The following is a 22,890-nucleotide window of genomic DNA, read 5'->3' as shown; positions in this document are numbered from 1 at the left end:
CCAGACCAAAGCAGAAACGGAAAAGGAAACAGAACTTTAGTGATGTAGAAATGAGCACCCTGCTGACCGAGGTTAACACACACAGAGATGCTCTGCTGAGCAAAGGATGCAACCAAGCAACCATACGACAGAAAGATAAAAGCTGGTCGTTGATTCTGAGAAAAGTGCAGAGTGTCGGTGCTGTACCAGGAATGAAGCGGACTGGGGAAGAACTCCGCACAAAATGGAGGGACATGAAAAAACAGGCCTTGCAAACTCCCCAGCAAAACCAGGATACATCAGGAGTGTCGGTGTTCCCTTACACAAGTCAAGTTGTAGCAATACTGAATGGGACTTTTCACGATGAACAGATCCAGCACAGCGGCGGTACGGACATCACAGCGGGCAGTTCTGACGACATCAGCCTGTCTAACCAGGAACAGCAGTCTGAAGACAGTGAACCAACTAAGAGACACAACAGCTGTGAAGTGTCTCTGACACACACAGAGCGGGACACTCTTATTGTGGAAATGGACATGTTCAAGGAGTCACTGCTGGAACCACAAAGTGTGGAACTGGAAGGCAGTCACAGTCAAAGACAAGACCAGCAAGAAAGGTGGAGAATGATGACAGAGAAAGTCAACAAGATTTTAGGTAAGCAAATTTCTGACCATCACCTTGGTGTAGATCTAATAATAATATAATAATAATAATAATAATAAATGAGCATTTATATATAGCGCAACATCATAACTTTACAAGTATGCTCTTTGCGCTTGACACATTTAAAATTAAAACACAGTTATACAAGCATTTACATAGATACATTCATACCATAGTCAACAACGCTTAATTAAAAGCATACACCATCAAACATACATTACAAAAGATTCTTCCACTAACTAATTAATAAAAACATGAATAAAATAGGTAGTAAAAAACAAGGAAATACCAGCTGAATACCCTTAATCAAACAGAACATGTTATCAATATATATATGATACTGACAGGGATCGCGCTAGCTTTTTAAAAAACGCGTAAGTCATACGCAACGAAACGAAAAAAACGCGTCACGGACCAATATTTTTGCGTACTACGAAAACACGTACAGACACAAACAAAACACGCACGAAAGACTTAAAGACACTCCTTATCTAAATACGGCGAGTTTTCCTGTCGAACTCCGCGCACGCCTGTCGAATAACACCCCTGCTGTCTCCAACCTTCGGGCCTTGCGAGTTTGTTTCCCGCTCTAATATGACTAGACACACTTTCCGCCTTTTGGAAGCGCGAGATGGGAGAGCAGCTAATGTCTGTTTCATTATCCGACAAGACATTATCTGGTAATACCCTCGTTACGTTCGTTTGCGATACTTCGATGCAAAACGAAACGGACTTTAGTTTTGACGCGCAGATTACATGTGTGTCGTCACTTCTCGAGCCCTATAGTCAGTTTCAGGATCGGGTAATTATTAAGTCAGAGCAAAAGCGCTGTGTGAAGACAAGAAAAAGTTAAAATATTTTTGCGTATGGCTTACGCGGCGCGGCGAAAAAAACGCATCAGTGACTTTTAAAATGCGTCAAATACACAAAAATCGTGCGTAAACGCGATCCCTGTACTGATAGTTATATAAAATATCAGAAGCTGTGAAAAAAGCAATTGGAAGTCAGCAGAGACTTTCTTCTGAGATTTGTTATTTAAAATTTCTTAGCAGAGAAAAGTATCCCTTCACAGATTGCCTATTGGGAGTATCAGTACATGCATAATCATTTGTACACTAACTTATGTGTAAGGCCAACAAAAAAAATAGGTCTGTTTACGGTAACATAGGCCAAAAAAATAGGGTCGGTAGGTCGGGTTTTTTTTTTCTCCAAAAAACCATATTTTTTTCTCCCAAATGCCCAAAAAAAGTCTAGGGTCGCGCGAAAAAACTAGGGTCGGTCGGGTTACCGTAAACAGACCTTTTCTTTTTTTTGGCCTAAATGCACGCACAAACACGGATACACACACACACACACACACTGCCACTGCCACTAACATGTACATGTAGTTTGCGTTTACACACAAATAAAGGACCTTCATTGTGCTCAACCTGTGCAGGCATACAAGACCAACACCCCACAGTGAAGCACCTGGGGGGCAAGGTGTGTAGCTGTAGCATGCTGGAGCAGCAGACAGGTGGAGTGGGCAGTGGGTATCAAGGGTTGTCATTGTACCACAGGGCGGTCAAGGGCAAATCAGGCTGGACACACAATTGCATGGACTTGGAGTCGTTGGACTTGGAGTTGGACCATGTCGCAAAATCTGAGCCTGGGTCTGCTGCGCCAGAAACCTTTGTGATTGATCAGGGTAAGTCAGTGTTTCTTTCTTTGCGTGTGTGTGTGTGTGTGTGTGTGTTTACATACAGTGTCACAGATTCATTAAAAAATGAGATGTAAACATTAAAATAAGGATATTTGTGTGTGTAGATTTCCCAGAAAATGTAAAGCTCTCTGAGCAGGGTTTAACCCTGGATTTATGTGTTCTAAAAGTATTATACATTATTAATATTATTTTATATTATTAGTTATCGTTAGATTTGACTGTGATATCAACATTTATCAGTCTGAATGTCGAGAAAGCTGAAATCATATCAGATCGAGGCGTAAGCTGAGATCTGATATGATTCAGCCTTTCGAGACATTCAGACTGATAAATGTTGATATCACAGTCAAATCTAACGATAACGATTTTATCGCATTCGATTTCGGAACAGTAGGAATCATAAACCTACCTAAGAAGTCAGACAAACGCAAGGGAGGCTACTGCCTTGTATTTAATGTTGGAAATGTTGGGTTGTCTTTTCCTGCTTTTATAACTTTGCTGCTCTTACTTTTATTTTTCAGTAACTGGTTCTTTTTCTCAGACAAAATAAGGCATTTATAATGAAAAAAGGCCCAACAAATGGTTGTGTGATGCGCCCGCAGCGTGTTGGAGTACATATATATACATATGCTTGTCACATCTCGCTTTCAGCCTTCACCGCCGGCTAGCCAAGCTGCTTGCAGCACCGGCGAAAAAGAGAGCAGCCTTGCGTAAGTCTCTCCCTGCCAGTAAGCCTCTCCACAACAAGTCCTATGCAAGCTTTAAAGCAACCCTCCACGAGGTGTTGGGTGGTAACTGGGGGCCTTATGTCCCCAGGCAGAATTGCAAGGGCGCGGAGGAGGTTTGGCCCCGAACATGCGGCATGCAGGCCCACCGGTGCGTGGACACGCCCTGGCGCCCATGAACCAAACCCCCAGGCATGGGTTACCTACAAAGACTCTACGCCCCAACGGCTGACCAGGCGGACGAGGAGAGTGTACTCCCAACGGCTGTGAAGGCGGAAGAGGACCCTTAGTCTCACATCCCAACGGTAAAACAGGCGGACGAGGAGCTCCCAACGGCTGTTTTAGCGGATGAAGATGCCCCATGTTTTGCTGCTTTCACAAGCGCCGGGTTGGAAAGACTCGTCAGCCCTGATAGGCAGCTTTCCTAGGAGAAGGACACTCGGAAGTCAAACCCGGCCAGATGAGGGCCGATAACCGTGTGAGGAAACTTGTCTAGGACAAGGAAAAGTCCAAAATCACACCCACGAAGGCCTACCGAAGACGGAAGACACTGACCTTCAGGGTGAGGTGAGAACCGAGTGTCTACGCATCACCGACAAATATGGTTGTGTCTACATCATTGGTCGAACGCTGAAGAAGAAGAAATAATGAAAAAAGAAAAAAAATATACGGTCGAAACAGATCACCAACAAAGGCTAACAAGTTCAGTGGAGTTGCCAGTTCGAAGGAACAGCGAAGAATGTCCCAGTTACTTCCTCGGTCGTATTCTTTTTGACTGTTCGATTTGGCAATTCTGAACGATGGCAGGAACTGAAGTGCGCCAGGCAGTATCAGCGAAGTACTCTGGCTCATTTTCTGTGCCCAAGAAAGCTTCCAGGTATTTGTCGGTACAGTGGAACCCCCCTTTTAAGACCTTCATAAATCTGAGAAAATCAGGTCTTAAAAAGGAGGGGTCTTAAAATGGAGGTTAATTTACAGAGGTTATGAACAGAAAATCTCAAAAAGCAAGGTCTTAAAAGGGAGGAAGTCTTAAATTGGGGGATCTTAAAAGGGGGGTTCCACTGTATCGGCGGACTGCATAATAATGTTGTCGAAGCTCAGTCTCGCTTACGACGCCTCCAAAATGGTGTCCTCCGACGGCGCTGTGACTGTGAAAGATGCTGAAAGTTGTTCGGTTGATGTTGTATGGCTACGACTAAGAAAGGTGGACAATGGTTCATGCAGGTGCGAACTGTTTAAATCGGCTGCTCATTTCCTGCCTTTTTGTGAGTGATGTGCGCTGAAACGCTGCAAGAAATCTCACAGTTTTCTAAGTACTGCCACTACTGGTACTTTCAAGGTCAGCTTTGTTTATGGCTGTTCCAACTACCTCAGTCGGTAAGATTGTAACATTCTTTTCTACTACTTCTCTGTTAAAGCTGGGTGGGAAAAGTTTGATTTTATTCATTGCACAGCTTAATCTTTCTGATTCAATTACTTTTCTTTTATAAATTTGTGATTTAAAAAAAAGGGAGACATTTGTTTCCTTCAGGTGAGATTTTATTCTTCAAAATTAAAATTGATGAACTACTTCCTGCGCGATATCAAATTCGCTGGGAACTTCCTGCGCAATGTCAATTGATATACAGTTCCTAGTTGACCAATGACAACAGCATGTTTTGTCATGTGATCAGAAAAAATGCGATAAATATATATATATAGTGGTACAGTGCACCATCAATATTCACTTGTCTGTCACTGGCAGCACGCACATGAACCAGCATTTTTATTAATTTTAAGCAACAGTGTTTAATTAAATATATAGTTTGGATAATAATAGAGGTTGTAATTACTGTTTAATCTGTTCATTAAGTTTTTTATACTGTTTGTCTGTTAATTAAGTTCTAGATTTTGTTTAAGTGTTATTTATGTTGTAATTACTTTTTTTGTGTTTGTGAATTACATTAACATTTTAATGATAAGTTGTGATTTGTGTTTATGTGTGCACAGTGATGGCCTGCGCTGGCCTGGAAGGGAGATCAGAGGGGGACAGGGTGGTGAAGAGGGAGGTTGGTGCGGCCGACAGCTTGGAGGGTCGAGAGACACAGCACATAGAGACACAGCACAGCACAGCGTCTACAGTCATTCAGCAGCAGTTGGATTCACTGGTGAACACTGTAAGTCAAATACAAGCTGGGTTACTGGTTGACAGTGCAAGCTATACATGTACAGTGGAACCCCCCTTTTAAGACCTCCACAAATCTGAAAACACAGGTCTTAAAAAGGAGGGAGTCTTGAAATGGGGGTAAATGTACCCAGGTTATCAACACAACATTAACATTGAGGAAGTCTTAAATTGGGGGTCCTTGCACTGTAGTGTAATCGTTCCAACATTAGCACCGGGACTGGGAGTAAGCCTCCTGTGTTTTTGCCATTTTGTGTTTTGCAGCCCAAATATATTTTGCTCGCCAATACAAGTGACAGTAGACGTGTAAATTGCAACAATTGTTTTCATGCAAATATTTGGAACAAATAATAGGTTAAATGTCCAGCATTTGACAGATTGTAGTAACTGTTTTTGGTGTGTCAGTGTGACAAGCTGAAGACCAGACATTGACTGACAGAGTGACTGATTGACTGTTTTGGGTGTGTCAGTGAGACACACTGATTTATTGACTGATTGACTAACTGAGAGACTGACTGACTGAGCGACTGACTGATTGACTGACTGAGCGACTGACTGAGCGACTGACTGAGTGACTGATGAGCGACTGACTGAGTGACTTACAGACTGACTGGTTGATTGACTGATTGACTGACTGATTGATTGACTGACTAATTGACTGATTGACTGTGTTTGTTGTGTCAGTGCGGCAAGCTGAGGGCGCTGGGTGTGGAGGCGGGTGCGGTCGTCCTGGGAGACAGACGGATGTTGTCGTGCGGCAGTGAGAGACTCAGACATCTCCTCTCCCATCCTTCTGTGACTTCTCCAACAGGTCAGCAGTTTGTGTCATGTTAACTCTACTGCAGATTGCCAGAATTTCTCTGCTACTATGGAACCCCCTTAAGTCAGATCTTGAAAAGTAGGGAGTCTTAACCTTCACTGTGCTTCCTGGGTAGTGGACGACCCACAGCCTCACAACAGTGTCTGTATCTCCCTGGGTAGTGGACGACCCACAGCCTCACAACAGTGTCTGTATCTCTAAAATTTTTGGGAGTTTTTAATTGAGACTTCATGCATGGGTGTTACTCTTCCGGCTTTTGCCGGATTTCCGGTTTTTGAAAAAATCTGAAGCCGGAAATTCCGGTTTTCCGGGTTTAAAAAAAAAAAAAAAGCTTTGTTTCGCAAAGTTGAAATAACGAGCAGCGGTTCCGATCCGACTTTTGACACCGGTTCGCGTGCTTTCTCGGTTCGCTCCCTTGGATTTGCCGCCATCTTGCTTATTATGATTTAGTTTCGTCGGTGTCCAGAAACTTTCTTTCAAACTTGAGCATTTTGGACCCCTGCCTTTCAGGTTTTTTGATTTTTCCCAGTAACACCCATGTTCATGTAATCCTCAAGCACCATAGAACCTTCCTGCCGACCAATTTTTAAAGGATTTTCTTTGTAAACAAACAAATTAACAATTACGTCATTTGAACTACACAGTCCGGTTGTTGTGAGTCGGGGACAACCCGTATGATTGATATGGAATTAAAGGTGTAGCAGCCACACAAAACAAAAGCCTGGCAGAACTGATGCGTAGTTGAAGTGATGTTTAATCAACTGTAGTTCCAACATACTGCACCGTCAAACTGAAACCAATGTGACATTACAATCACTCAACCATACTAATAATGAACAGCAACTACAGTGAAAACTGTCAAATACGGTCACTGGACTTAGCGGACACTCGCAGAATACGGACAGTCAGTCTCGGCACGGACTGATTTACACTGTAAAACACCTGTACGTTACGGCCACCTCGGCATTACGGACGCGGACACGTATTTTGGGTCCATAATAAGTGTGTGCGGCCAGATCAAAGGCATTGTGATAGCTGGGTGGCCTTGTTAAAAGACACGACCTTCTTCCCAGGGGTCAATGACCCAGTTTTTGCCATGAGAGGTGGTTCCCCTGTCATATCTGAGAGAGGAAACACTTCCTGCATGGGGGTCAGTGACCGGTCAGTGACCGAGTTTAACAGAGTGGAAATCTGTGTGTGCGCCAGATCAAAGGCAGGGCAGTACCTAGTAGCTGAAACATGCATTATCACAAGTTTTTAAACTCAGGCATGGTACTGAAGGAATGGCAGTTTCAGCTGAAATAAAGCCGGGGCCGGGGGTCCAGGGGGCCGCTCAGGCGACTTTTTACTAATTCAAATGTGTTTAGTGCCCTCTCCTTGAAGCTGAGAGGGATATAAGTGAAAGATAACAAGGCTTGAGTAAGAAAAAATAATAATCTCAAGTCAATCAGCAGATTTTTTTTCGATTTTTTTTTTCGGATTTTCGTTTTTGAGAGTACCATGCCTGAAACTTGTTTTACAACAGTCAATAGTAAATGTTTCTCTATTTAATCTAAACAGCTTCTGTTTTTCTTATAAATGTACATGTACATGTGCAGTACTCTCTCTCTCTCTCTCTCAACTTGACTGTCGCGTTTACTTGCACCTGTCTAATAAGGACACCTGCAGAATAAGGACACTTTTGTCTGGTCCCAAGGGTGTCCTTATTTGACAGGTTTTACTGTACTATCATTAGACTGACACTACAAAAACAAAGGGAAACAACCTGTGAAACTTGTCATTTTGAAAACTGTTCTGTTACACTTAAAGGGAGATAATAAGAATTCTACCAACTTAGAAAAAGAGCTCTGACCATTACTTTCATCTCTTACACACTTTAACACAAAAAGGGTTAACAAAACAAACCAAAAAACTTATTCTGAATCACAGATGGGCATACTGTTGACTAGAAAATGGTTAAAAAAACAAAATAACTAGGAAACGTTATCCTTTGGCACGAATAACAGTTTAATTAAATGAAAAGCAAACATGTACAAAATACCACTCTTACTTGAATTTGACACACCGAACATTAATTAAACCGTAAAATAAACTTTGCAAAAAGTGCGCACATCATGGCAAACACTAAAACACCGCATGGTAAAAGGCTGTACAAGACTAATATAATTATTCCTGAACAGAAAATTGATGATGGAAACAAACTGAACAATATTCACCCAATGATGGCCTTTGTGCGTCATGTTTATGGCTGATATTGATGGAACAAAAAACCGTGGCTCGTGCTTAGAAAAATGGCAGACCGGAAGCGCCGGAACAGGAAGCGCATAGAATTCTTGCAGTGACATTTTCCTACATATTTTAAACAAACTTTGAATCTATCTTACACACATTTAGTGTAAATTTAATGACTAAATAAAATCTAAAAACTATCAAACTTGTAGAACTTTACAAAATAAAAAAGGAGCAACAACAAAAAAGCTGGATCTGAAGCAGATTTGGATTCACATGGTTTAAAAAGTGGATGTGGCTTTGGATTTAACGTGGCGCCTTTCACAGGAGGCATTTCATGGTGTTCATCCCTATTACTGTATTAGGATGGCATGGGTCATGTACGACTGACCGTCGCAATATAACCTTGAACGGTTGAAAACGACGTTAAACACCAAATAAAAATGTACGACTAATACTTTGCAATGAGGCGTTGAAGAGTCTATCCCTATTCGGATGGCATGGGTCGTGTACGACCAATACTTTTAATGTTGAATACTTCTGTAGAAAGTATGGGTTGTACACGACCCACATCATCCGGACTCTGTAGTCCAAAGTGTGATCCGCTGAAGGTTAAGATGGAGTAGATTGACAGAGACTTTGAAGAGAAAATCTAAAAAAGAGTTATGCCTAAAAAGAGGCGTTCCACTCTATGGTGGAGTCGGCTAAGTGCAATCTTTTTGCACCCAAACAGCATCATGGGGTTCAAAACTAAATCAAAAACATATTAAACAAAAATAACTGCAGTGTTTGAACTTTGTCAATAATATTTCATCTCTATGATATTATTTTCTTAGTTGAAGCTTTGGCTTTGAACTATGTGGTTGGATAGGTGTTGAAAAAATGGTGACATAATTATGACAATGATTAGCCTAAAACTTCACTGCATTGTTCATTTCATGTGTGCCAGCGAGGGAATTTTCCACTGAACTGTTTTTGTGAGAAACTTGAACGAATCATTACAGCATACATTGGAGGTCAAGTTTTTCTTTCCTGGATCAATAGTGTTTTTGTTTTCCCTCCTCTGAAAAATAGTACTGCAGTTTTGGGTGTATAATATTTCAGATTGTAAAGCAGTTTGCACACATTTCTTTAGCAATAATAATTGATTGGATCAGAACTATTTCCTGTTGTTACAAAATGTATTTCCATGCGCAGAAAACAGCGGCAGTGCATCAGGAGAACACGGGGCCGCCACCGGGGACTGGACAACCGTGACTCTGGACACCGTGCTGTCCGTAAGTCAGCAAACTCCTGAGGTGGATAACTCTCAACACACCTTGACTTCCAACGACGTAAACCACGACGCTGTTGAAGGAAGAGAAGACGACTCTGGGCACACAGATCAGTGGGGCAGTCCTGGCCCTGATGACGACGACGATGTCAGTGGCGATGAGAGGAGGGAGGAGAGTGTGGGTGGCACAGAGCCCCTCCCACCCCTGACGAGCCCTGTGTCTGGACACAGTCAGCACGGTCAGCGCACGCCGCCCACCAGCCGCACACTGAGGGGGGAGGACAGCATGCAGGGAAGCCGTGTTGTGTTGCACGTGACAAGTGTGAGTATAACCACCCTTTTAACAGACAAGGACGGGCGCAGTGGCTAGTTGATAAGACTGGCTCCTAAGGGGCAGATTATACTTGCGCAGAGTCAGCGGCACAGACGACGTACTGCAGATTATCCCAGCGTGAAAAAAAACCAGGCCAAGTACTCGTCATAATCCCTTTCGCAGCATCAATAATATGCAATGTGTCGTCTGTGCCGCTGACTCTGCGCAGGTATAATCTGCCCTTAATTGGAAGGTAGTGAGTTCAAATCCCAGCCGCGGCTGCCTGGGTTTATTTTTCTCTTTTTTGTTCACGCCTGGTGTGTTAAGGGTGGAGATTCTTTCCAATATCCCAGGTCAACATATGCAGACCTGCTAGCGCCTTATCCCCTTTCGTGTGTACATGCAAGCACAAGACCAATTGCGGACGGGCAAGATCCTGAAATCCATGTCAGAGTTTGGTGGGTTATGGAAGCACGAAAATACCCATCATGCTTCCCCTGAAATTGGTGTATGCTGCCTGAATGGCGAGGTAAAAACAGCCATACCCCTACAATTCCACTTGTGCAAAAACATGAGTTCACGTGAGAATTTTAGCCCATGAACGAAGAAGAAAAAGAAGAGAAGAAACAGTCATGTTGAGGCCACGCTGTAGTGACCTCATTTTTCAATCAAATTGATTAGGAATTTCGGTCGAACAACCTTGAAAACTTGCAAATTGATTAATATTTTTACACTGGTACCTGTGATGAAAGGACACCCTTTGGGCCATCCACAAGTGTCCCGACATTGCAGGTGGCCTGTCATGACAGGTATATTTTGGTGGAGATAATAGAAGAAGGGACAACAGGTGTCCTTTTAAGGGGGACGTGTCCTTTCATCAGAGGGTCCGGACGGGCGCTGAGGCGGGGTGGTAAGACGTCGGCCTCTTAATCGGAAGGTCGAGGGTTCGAATCCCAGCCGCAGCCGCCTGGTGGGTTAAGAGTGGAGATTTTTCCGATCTCCCAGGTCAACTTATGTGCAGACCTGCTAGTGGCTTATCCCCCTTCGTGTGTACACGCAAGCACAAGACCAAGTGCGCACGGAAAAGATCCTGTAATCCATGTCAGAATTCGGTGGGTTATACTTATAGAAACACGAAAAATACCCAGCATGCTTCCTCCGAAAGCGGCGTATGGCTGCCTAAATGGCAGGGTAAAAACGGTCATACACGTAAAATTCCACTCGTGCAAAAAACAGGTAGTGTACATGGGAGTCTAAGCCCATGAACGAAGAAGAAAATCAGAGTGTCCTTTCATCAGAGTGTCCTTTCATCAGAGTGTCCTTTCATCAGAGTGTCCTTTCATCAGAGTGTCCATTCATCAGAGGGTCCGCACGTCACAGGTACCACTGTAGTTGAATAAAATGTCGGGAAAAAAATATGAATACACAAAAATTAAATGGACGAATTCCAAAAATAACTCTGTCTTGACTGGTTGTTGATCTGTGCAGGCTGACCACTGCAGTGAAAACACTGGCGGTCAGACAGCACTGTCTTGACTGGTTGTTGATCTGTGCAGGCTGAGCACTGCAGTGAAAACACTGGCGGTCAGACAGCACTGTCTTGACTGGTTGTTGATCTGTGCAGGCTGAGCACTGCAGTGAAAACACTGGCGGTAAGACAGCACTGCATGGTTTACATTGGGTTAAGCCAGTCCTTCATTGAGCCTCCAGTCGACTTCGTGAAGACTATGCAAATTCTCTTTACTGAAAACTCGGTGCTAAAGCTTGGAGCGGCCAGCTTCACAGAGTATACTTTGCGTCGTCGACTTGACCCAGTTAAGGTGGTCCTTGATTCAGCCCCAAGTCCACTTCGCCAAGACTACGCAAAGTCTTTTTACCAAAAACTCAGTGCTAAAGCTCCGTGCGGCAAGCTCCGTGTAGTATACTTCGCGTAGTCGACTTTGCCCAATTAAGGACGGGCTTTAAGGACAGGCTTTAAGGACTGGCTTTAAGGACGGGCTTTACGGACGAGCTTTACGGACGAGCTTTAAGAACGGGCTTTAAGGACAGGCTTTAAGGACAGGCTTTAAGGACAGGCTTTAAGGACGGGCTTTAGGTCTCTAAACTGAGGTAGCACTGTATTGTCTGCTTGTCTCCACAGAATGAAGGCAGCAGTGAGGTGACCGAGGCGGCAGTGACAGCGGACACTGGTACTGAGAAGGTCAAGGACACTGATACTGACAGCGCTAAGATCAAGGACATTGCAGGCGGTGATGACAAGGACCCTACTGGAAGGACCAGGAAAAGACAAAGACAGAGCTCACAACACAAGGTTGGCAGCCCGATCTGTTGGTCAACTGCTACATTTAGACTGAGACATTTTAACCAGACAAGTTGATTTCATTAATAAGAACGGGTTCCATATAATGATATGTATCCTTGGCCTGCAGATAAAGAAGAATTAGAAGTACTTGTACATTTTGTTTGTCTATGTTCAGTAAATTACAAGGGTTTTAAAGTATGTCAACTTGGTAACCAAAGGTTTTGAAATGGATTTGAATATTCACAATTAAAAAAAAAGATAACAATATATAATGTTTCTTGTTGCATGTCTGTTTCATTATTTAACTAGAGTATTGCTGAAGAAAGTAAAGAGAATGCATTCTACACTACCCATCATAAAAAAGTACACAGATGCATTTAGCTGTAGATCGTTGTGGTGCAGCCAGTTGCATTAAAACCAAGTTTATTGCCAGAAAGGTCATTCATTCCCCGACTGTATGAAATAAAGTGTTTCATTTTTCATCAATTAGTGTTTATGCAGTCTACCTGAGACCTAGGACACCCCCCAAAATAAAATTCGCAAAAGCAAACTTGCAGACACTAAAATACACCCCAAAAAATCAAAATAAGCAAATAATTTTGATCTCAAATTGAAGAACAATTCATTTTCTACCCATACACATTTATTTGGTTCAGCTGTTGTGTCTAGCAGTGTTGTTTTGCCATTTTGAAGAAGACAGGTGTCAGCCTGGTCAGAGAAGCTGTTAAAGGCCTGTTTCGAACTAAGGCAAAGATTCTTTGACAAAAAAGTGAATCAATTTGGCAAACGACGTGTATCAACCTCAACATTTACTGAAAGTAATTTATCTAGAACTTTGAGAGAGAAAAAATAAGCGAATATCATCTACAAGAATTTACATGTGAAGTTTTCATGAAGATCGGTTCAGTAGTTCTCCGAGGTTTGCTCCACACACATGCACGCACCGATCTAAAAACATTTACCCCATGCTTGACTAAATGTAAATATGTAGCGCCATACTGTATGGCATCTCGATTACCCCAGGAAGAAAGCCGCCAAAATACTCCTTAGGGTAACCTCCCAGGACTATGTGATGTCTAATCTTATTTCTATTTTCTTTGTCAGTCACCCAAGAAGACCCGCATATACAAATGCAAGCACTGTGGGAAGATTCTTGTCTCAAAATATGGCCTGCAAAAACACGAAGAGACCCACAACAGCGAAAAGCCGTTTCCCTGTGACGTGTGCCACAAATCGTTCCGACGTCTGTTCCACTTGCTGGCCCACAAGGAGCGCCACCTGGGGCTGCACAAAGTCCAGTGCGAGGTCTGCGGCAAGAAGATCACAAGGGAAAACATTGGGCCCCACATGCGAGTACACACTGGAGAGAAACCCTACAAGTGTGACTTTTGTGGCCGGGGCTTCGCTTTCCTCAATGGCTTTAAGCGTCATCGCCTACAGCATACAGGTGAGTGAAGTGTAAAGTGCTAGCTGATGAACTTTCTGCGCAATGATATATGTATCGATTGTAAACTGGAATCTCCATCTTTGAGCCTTTAGGCTACTAACAGGACAGAACATATACCTCTACATTGTTCCAACTACCCGATCTTTTCATTTTTACATTTTAAAAGAAAACGCATAGAAAAATGATTCAGAAAAATGATCTCCTCTGAATCGTGTCTTAGTTGAAAGATATACATGACTGAATGTGGAATGTTTTCCTATCAGTCATCTGTAACTTGCCTCCCTTGATTTTCATTTTTGAAAAATTCTGAGAAAAAAACACGATTTTCCCCTCAGATCAATACAACAGAGAAAACTAGGAAGTCAAAGTGTGCAGAGATCTTAATTCCTTGTTTTGATTTAATTTTTTAAGGCTATTATTATGCTATTTCATTGTTTTGAAATTGCTTCAAAGTTATCTCCCTTGATCTCTCTTGCACAAAACACTTGTTTCCAATATTTGTTTTTAATTTGGTGTATTATTGAGGGAATATCAAGGAGAATGAATATGAAAATCCTTGCAAACAGTCCTAGATATTTGTACAATCTAAAAAAAAAAGGTGCTTTAAGTATTCTATATGATAAATGAAACAAGTTGCGTGAAGCGATATAAAAACATTGAGTCAAGCTGTCGGCATTAAAGTAACAGATAAACACAATAAACAGTCATCGCCGAGACTATATTTACGATACTCTCGACTAACCACTCCCAAAAAAAGAGACGGGTCACGCTCGTCTCCGGGTAGGGTGCAAACGCAGTGCTTACTTAACCTATTTTTTGTCATTCTGAGCACCGATTTTAATGAAAACTTTAATGAGCAAACTAATTAACTAGTTTTTAACCCTCCAAGCTGAAATGCAATACCATAGTCCGGGCTTCGTCGAAGATTACTTCACCAAAGTTTCAACCAGTTTGGTTGAAAAATTAGAGCGTGGCAGGGCTGCCTCAACTTTCACAAAAAGCCGGATATGACATCATCAAGGACATTAATCGAAAAAATGAAAAAAACGTCTGGGGATATTATACCCACAAACTCTTATGTGAAATTTCATGAAGATTGGTTCAGTAGTTTTCTCTGAATCGCTCTACACACACACACACCCACACATACATACATACACGCATACACCACGACCCTCGTCTCGATTCCCCCCTCTATGTTAAAACATTTAGTCAAAACTTGACTAACTGTAAAAGGAACAGATCATGAGACTCAAAAGTCGCACTCACGAATCGTCCAATGCTTACATTTACACTTGAACATAACAAATTATCTGTATTCATTTACAGTGTGACCTACTCAAATCATAATTGAACCTGTGCATATCATGACTGACAGAGAGGACGATGATTCACTAATTTATTACAGCCCAATATTTTTCCCCTACATTCAGATCACTTCCGTTAAGTGCAACTTAAAATGATAAAAATGAACCATGATCTGTTCATGTTCACAAAGTCGACATTTGTGGCTTAAAACCAGCAATGACTTTATACATTTCAACATCTACATACATAAATTAAAGCAAAGCATAATGATGATTATGTTGTTGATATTTAACTTACAGAAGACCAACATATGTAACCAAAGGGAAATAACTCTCTAAATGCATACGACATGTGTAATGGAGATAGCGAGAGTTATACGGAACCAATCTCCTGGCACCTGAGAGAATAACAAGCATTGGTAATTGACCCGAGGTCACAAGGCCACCCAGCATTAGAGCGCAGTGGCTTTGATCTTGAAGCACATCTGGGAACAAACACGTTTTCTCTGAGTATACTTCCTTTGACTTGGGGATGATAAGTCTAAAGTGGATTGTGGAAGACCCTACTGAGTGGATGTTTCTCATTGACATCTTTATAGTGGGGGGTGCACCTATTGCATCTAAGTGCCTCGCAGTCCCAAAAATACAGTAAATTTTAATGTTTTATAGTGTGACATGTTAAGTTGAATGTTGTTTCATGTTGCCATTATATATACACCACACGTTGATTTCTCCTTTGAGATTATAAAGTTTTCAGTGTATATCTATATGTCTACACAGGTGAATTTCCATATATGTGTGACATCTGCGGGGAGGCATTCAGGTCGGGCCCAAGCATGCGCTGCCACAGGAAAAAACACACAGGAGAGAAGCCGTACGTGTGTGACGTGTGTGGAGAGGCCTTCAGATACAAGGAGAAACTGACCATTCACAGTAGACAGCACACAGGAATTCAGCCCCATACCTGTGACATCTGTGGCAAGTTCTTCACCTGCACTAACCACCTGACTGTACACAGGAGACTGCATACAGGTGTGTACAGAGAGTGAGCAATGGGACGCAAGGCTAAGGGGAAGTAATGTGTTGACTGCATACAGGTGTGTACAGAGAGTGAGCAATGGGACGCAAGGCTAAAGGGAAGTAATGTGTTTGACTGCATACAGGTGTGTACAGAGAGTGAGCAATGGGACGCAAGGCTAAAGGGAAGTAATGTGTTTGACTGCATACAGGTGTGTACAGGGGTGAGCAATGGGACGTAAGGCTAAGGGGAAGTAATGTGTTTGACTGCATACGGGTGTGTACAGAGAGTGAGCAATGGGACGCAAGGCTAAAGGGAAGTAATGTGTTTGACTGCATACAGGTGTGTTCAGAGAGTGAGCAATGGGACGCAAGGCTAAAGGGAAGTAATGTGTTTGACTGCATACAGGTGTGTACAGAGAGTGAGCAATGGGACGCAAGGCTAAAGGGAAGTAATGTGTTTGACTGCATACAGGTGTGTACAGAGAGTGAGCAATGGGACGCAAGGCTAAAGGGAAGTAATGTGTTTGACTGCATACAGGTGTGTTCAGAGAGTGAGCAATGGGACGCAAGGCTAAAGGGAAGTAATGTGTTTGACTGCATACAGGTGTGTACAGAGAGTGAGCAATGGGACGCAAGGCTAAAGGGAAGTAATGTGTTTGACTGCATACAGGTGTGTACAGAGAGTGAGCAATGGGACGCAAGGCTAAAGGGAAGTAATGTGTTTGACTGCATACAGGTGTGTACAGGGAGTGAGCAATGGGACGCAAGGCTAAAGGGAAGTAATGTGTTTGACTGCATACAGGTGTGTACAGAGAGTGAGCAATGGGACGCAAGGCTAAAGGGAAGTAATGTGTTTGACTGCATACAGGTGTGTACAGGGGGTGAGCAATGGGACACAAGGCTAAAGGGAAGTAATGTGTTTGACTGCATACAGGTGTGTACAGAGAGTGAGCAATGGGACGCAAGGCTAAAGGGAAGTAATGTGTTTGACTGCATACAGGTGTGTACAGGGAGTGAGCAATGGGACACAAGGCTAAAGGGAAGTAATGTGTTTGACTGCATACAGGTGTGTACAGGGGGTGAGCAATGGGACGCAAGGCTAAAGGGAAGTAATGTGTTTGACTGCATACAGGTGTGTACAGGGAGTGAGCAATGGGACGCAAGGCTAAGGGGAAGTAATGTGTTTGACTGCATACAGGTGTGTACAGAGAGTGAGCAATGGGACGCAAGGCTAAAGGGAAGTAATGTGTTTGACTGCATACAGGTGTGTACAGAGAGTGAGCAATGGGACGCAAGGCTAAAGGGAAGTAATGTGTTTGACTGCATACAGGTGTGTACAGAGAGTGAACAATGGGACGCAAGGCTAAAGGGAAGTAATGTGTTTGTGTAGCGGGGGGAGCGGGCCGCTGTCACGGCGAGGTCTGTTCTGTGCTAAAATATGTAGTTGACATGATTGTATGCATTACTAGAATTGCTGTTTTTGATGGCGTTGGTTGTTCCATGTTAAAACGCATTACGTGCAATATCCATTTGAGTGAAGTTGACAAGTAAGGAGAAATCTACAGCGTGCCTTCCATGTGTCCCCTCTTGCAAAGCCTTTCCCCAGCCAAGCTCAGTGACCTTTCCCCAGCCAAGCTCAGTGACCTTTCCCCAGCCAAGCTCAGTGACCTTTCCGTCTTCTGTATATTATTATTCATGACTTGCAGCAGGGCACTGGTAGCTCAGTTGGTAGAGCACTGGACGTGTGATCCTAAGGTCGCAGGTTCGAATGTGGGCCGGACACAGGTCAACTTTATGTGCAGACTTAGAGATCGTATCCATGTTCCGCCCCCGTGTCACCACAATGGCACGTACAAGACCTCCATCATTCTGCCATAAGTGCAGATGGCTGATATTACATGTACCTAAATATGCATACACTTGTGTATCTCTTCTAAAGTCAGGGTAAAACCTGGGAACATGCCCCTAATGGCTTTGTCGTGAGGGAGTAAAACTTGAGTTTCTCTCTCTCTGGTGTGGGACTGTTTGCATAGTTGTAGGGATTTGCACAGGGACATTCCCACATGCCCCCCCACATATCTTTCTGACGGTGACTTAAAAGTTTTGTTTGAGCAATTCTTCCAGAAGTGTTATGTGTGTGTGTTTGACTGTGTTGCAGGAGAGAAGCCCTATTCCTGTCAAGAGTGTGGAGAAAGGTTTCATCGGTCAGACGTGCTACTGCTCCACAAGAGAAAGCACGATGCAGGCACTGTATAAATCAACATTCAGTTGCCGACCATTCACCCCTTCACTGAACTCAACGAGTGGAATACGCAAACCTTACCGGTTGGATTGTGTTGTGCATATTGAGATACACTTGTTTGTTTGCTTAACGCCCAGCCGACCACGAAGGGCCATAATTATCAGGGCGGTGCTGCTTTGACATATAACGTGCGCCACACACAAGACAGAAGTCGCAGCACAGGCTTCATGTCTCACCCAGTCACATTATTCTGACACCGGACCAACCAGTCCTAGCACTAACCCCATAATGCCAGACGCCAGGCGGAGCAGCCACTAGATTGCCAATTTTAAAGTCTTAGGTATGACCCGGCCGGGGTTTGAACCCACGACCTCCCGATCACGGGGCGGACGCCTTACCACTAGGCCACCGTGCCGGTATATTGAGATACAGTTTATGTTCCTGTTTCATCAGTTGCAGTGTGCAGTTGTAAAATTTCATGATTTTGTTCAATATTATGAATCAGTATTTGTAACATGTAAATATTGTAGCTTGGGAACATTCCAATCTCACCTGAGGACAATTGTTTAGATTAGAATGCAACAAAGATCACCTAGTTGGGCAAGGTCCACTTCATAGTTCAGACTGACCTCGCTATTGTGACCAGAGATTGTTGAATGCGGATGTGAACAGCTCAGATCATGGGTCAATAAAGTGTTACACAGATGGTCAAAATTAAAGTACAAGATATTGCACTGGAAGTGGAACTACACTGTTGCTTAGTGTCTGTATGAAGCTACAAGGTGAAAATAGAAAAAGAAAAACACGATTCTTGACTTTGATGGGCTTTTTCTGCTCGTAAGCACACATTCTTCTACTCATCACAGCATGCCCCATTATTGAGTTTAAAACACCAATTAAATTTGTTTTGAATAAAACTCACAATTTTACAATAAGAATTTAGAGACCTGAATCAATTAGGTATATCTTACTTAGTTTGACTTTTGCAAAACTAAGTAATTACACATTTTAATTGAATCAGTCAGACAGACGGAGACATAGAGAGACAGACAGAGGGCAAACATAAATCTGAGAAAGAAACCCCTTTAAAAATGTTACAATGTTTGAAATGAAACATCGCAAGGTGAAGCCATAATTCATCACCTTTCAGTATGACGTCATGAGCGTGTTCCACACTTGAAATGACGTGTTTTTATCATGTTGTCAGCTGCACGGAGCTTGGAAGTATAATTTCCATTCAACGATCCGAGTTTGTTAAGTTTTAGCCTATTTTCAACGTCAAACACCATGAAACTATATATATTTGGAATCAGAAAATGGTAAGGAATAGATAGAAGTTGTTTTTGAGTCACTTGAGAAAATGTGACTATGTAATCGGTCAGTGTTAGTCTGTCCGGCCGGCCGGCCGTCCGTCCGGCCGGCCGTCCGTAGACACCACCTTAACGTTGGACTTTTCTCGGAAACTATCAAAGCGATCGGGCTCATATTTTGTTTAGTCGTGACCTCCAATGACCTCTACACTTTAACGATGGTTTCGTTGACCTTTGACCTTTTTCAAGGTCACAGGTCAGCGTCAAAGGAAAAATTAGACATTTTATATCTTTGACAAAGTTCATCGGATGTGATTGAAACTTTGTAGGATTATTCTTTACATCAAAGTATTTACATCTGTAGCCTTTTACGAACGTTATCAGAAAAACAAGGGAGATAACTAGCCTTTTCTGTTCGGCAACACACAACTTAACGTTGGGCTTTTCTCGGAAACTATAAAAGTGACCGGGCTCAAATTTTATGTGAACGTGACTCCCAGTGACCTCTACACTTTGACGTCTGCTTTGGTGACCTTTGACCTTTTTCAAGGTCACAGGTATGCTTCAGGTATGCATTGTGTTGTGAATAGCAATTTCTTCCTGTCCATCTGATGCCTCATATAATATTCAGAACTGCGAAAGTGACTCGATCGAGCGTTTGCTCTTCTTGTTAAGTGTCTTTTTTCATAAATAAAGATAGTGGTTATTTATCGGTTTTCTTCATTTTTAAGCATAATTATCAATACAAAACAACAAAACTATATAGTTTTAGATACAGGACGCAATAGGGAATACACCAATATAATTTTTTTGTTTCAAATATTAGTTTTTAAAAATTTGAAAAAATGACATATTTCGAACAAACATTTCAATAACAAAACTTTAAGTGACCAAACTGAAATGCAATCCCATAATCCGGCCTAGATCTGAGATTGTGTGATAAGAAATTCGATCAAATTGATGAAAAACTGTAACTGTGAAAGTGCTGCCTCGACCTTTTGGCAAACGGTAAAATATGACGTCATCAAACTGTCCTATCAATAAACGGGAAAACCTTCTATGAGAAAATCCAGTCAAAAATATCCATATCAAATTTCATAAAGATCCACTCCGTAGTTTTTGAGATATGATCTGCAGTGTGAAAAAACGCCCATAACGCCCAAAACGCAAATGATTTGGTCGTGTTCTGCTGATACTATAATGTTTTTCTTTCCTAAAACACACTATAATAGTAGCCTTTCCCAATGTCTATGCTAAAACTGACTTGTCTGTGTTGTCAATGATTTTGCTACAGTGTGAGAACACAATCTCACGCCCATAACGCTGTGACACGAAAACTTATTTGGTCGTGTTTTGCCGATACTGTAATGTTTTTCTTTCTTAAAACACACTATAATAGTAGCCCTTCCCAAATGCAATGCTAAAAATGACTGGTCTGTGTTGTCAATGATTTTCTGCGAGAATGCGATCTATCTGTTTGTCGCAAAGACCGTGTGACACGAAAGTTATGAGCTGAAGACAAAATCTGCTGAGTGCAATTACGTTTCAGAAGATAGTTGGTTAAAACAGTTTATCACTCAGACACGCAAAGGAACACTATAACTTTATTATTCAGGCCATATTTGCTTTCCTTTGTCATGTATGAAAGTACTGGCCTTGGTTGAAGAAAGTGACCTGTCGCTGTGCAACAAATTTGTCGCTATTTTCCGCCGTGTTTTGTAAATAAAACGTGTTTACTACCCACACATACAAAACGATGCTGTTGTTTCTTTTTATTTTCTTATTGTTTGATTCATGCTTAGCAGTTTAGTATGCTTTGTTTTCTTCTCAATTCAATGGATGGCTATAAAATAAGCATTTAAATGTGAAGGTGTTAAAATGACCCATGATCTGAGCTGTTCACGGATGTGTTTTTGATGTGTTGTGGGATGATAGATTTTTGTTAATTATTGTGATTAGATATTCAGTTTCATATCTGACGGGCTCAGTGGCCTAGTGGTAAGACGCCGGCCTCCCAAGCAGAAAGTTGTGGGTTCGAATCCCGGCCGCTGCCGCCTGGTGGGTTAAGGGTGGAGATTTTTCCGATCTCCCAGGTCAACTTATGTGCAGACCTGCTAGTGCCTTATCTCCCTTTGTGTGTACATGCAAGCACAAGACCAAGTGCGCACGAAAAGATCCTGTAATCCATGTCAGAGTTCGGTGGGTTGTAGAAACACAAAAATACCCAGCATGCTTCCTTCGAAAGCGGCGTATGGCTGCCTAAAATGGCGGGGTAAAAACGGTCATACATGTAAAAATCCACTCGTGCAAAAACACAAGTGAACGTGGGAGTTTCAGCCCATGAACGCAGAAGAAGAAGTTTGATTTCTGCAGCTGAGAAAGAAGAAACTAATGGCAACGGATGTTAACTTTTGGCAGTGGACAGTGGGGTGAGCTTCGTTCGGACTGGGTAATATCAAGGACTTCAATGATGTGATTTCTTACATGTGAACATAGAGCCTGTCCTTAACCGGGCCAAGTATACTTCACAAAGCTGGCCGCACGGACCTTCAGCACTGAGTTTTTGGTCAAAAGACTTCGCCAAGTATACTTCACAAAGCTGGCCGCACGGACCTTCAGCACTGAGTTTTGGGTCAACAGACTTCGCCAAGTCTTCCAGAAGTCGACTTCGGGCTGAATTAAGGACCGCTTTTACATTCCAAGGAATCAGATGGAAGCGTGTTAGTGTTATTGTTAGTATTAGTGTTAGTGCAGTGCCCAACTGTGTGTTCGTCTTGTGTGTGAGGAGAGGTGTCGTGGTACGTGTTCCATAATTAATGATCTCCAGTGATTCAATAGTGAAATGTGTGAAATGTTCATTCGTTTTGTGCTGTGTGTGTTGTTCGAGTGCGTGTTGTCACCATCCCGTATGCTTGTGTGTGCATGATAGCGTGTGACTGAGTGTGTAGAAATGTGTGTTTGAGTGATGTGTAAGCCCCGTGTGCGAAAAAAACAATACCAGACCACGAAGCCAGCAATGATTGTCTACCATAATTCACCATTAGTATTTTGACACTATTTCAAACTTGTTATATTACAATCGTCCGCCAAATTTCATTTGCTTTTAAGAGTACGCTCATAAGCCTAGCTTGTTGTGCTCCATGTTCCTTATTTCTTGTATGCGGCAATTTTCTAATGAAATCTACTGAATAAACTTGTTTAAACCAATCACCTGTCTTCCTTATGAGTGTCTCACTGGGTGCGCTGAGAATACGGGCCGACACAGTATGCACTGAACCCATTCTCAGTCGGCGGTAAGTTACCATGCGACCTTGTTCTGGCAAAATGCTGCTACTCACTGGGCTTGGCCAAGAAAAGATAATAAGAAGGTTTGTTTTTTTCCAAAGCGCACACG

The 22,890-nt window shown here is 42.5% G+C and overlaps 1 protein-coding gene across 1 annotated transcript in view; it reads left to right on the top strand.

Moving 5' to 3' along the window:
• Window positions 1–22,352, top strand: part of LOC138974868 (uncharacterized) — a 24,633-nt gene extending 2,281 nt beyond the window's left edge. Inside the window, exons 1-9 of the mRNA XM_070347595.1 lie at window positions 1–633; window positions 2,081–2,329; window positions 5,059–5,225; window positions 5,918–6,044; window positions 9,480–9,877; window positions 12,009–12,179; window positions 13,275–13,617; window positions 15,705–15,956; window positions 18,103–22,352. The exon at window positions 1–633 is cut by the window's left edge and continues 2,281 nt beyond it. Coding sequence (XP_070203696.1) covers window positions 1–633; window positions 2,081–2,329; window positions 5,059–5,225; window positions 5,918–6,044; window positions 9,480–9,877; window positions 12,009–12,179; window positions 13,275–13,617; window positions 15,705–15,956; window positions 18,103–18,200 — 2,438 coding nt within the window. The 3' untranslated portion in view covers window positions 18,201–22,352. The remainder of the gene's footprint in view (window positions 634–2,080; window positions 2,330–5,058; window positions 5,226–5,917; window positions 6,045–9,479; window positions 9,878–12,008; window positions 12,180–13,274; window positions 13,618–15,704; window positions 15,957–18,102) is intronic.
• Window positions 22,353–22,890: the final 538 nt, after the last annotated feature.

This window comes from Littorina saxatilis, linkage group LG8 (assembly GCF_037325665.1).
Source record: "Littorina saxatilis isolate snail1 linkage group LG8, US_GU_Lsax_2.0, whole genome shotgun sequence".
In the NCBI taxonomy this organism is placed as follows: Eukaryota; Metazoa; Mollusca; class Gastropoda; order Littorinimorpha; family Littorinidae; genus Littorina; species Littorina saxatilis.
The sequence above is the reverse complement of the archived record's forward strand: the minus strand, read 5'-3'. Positions and strand labels throughout refer to the sequence as shown.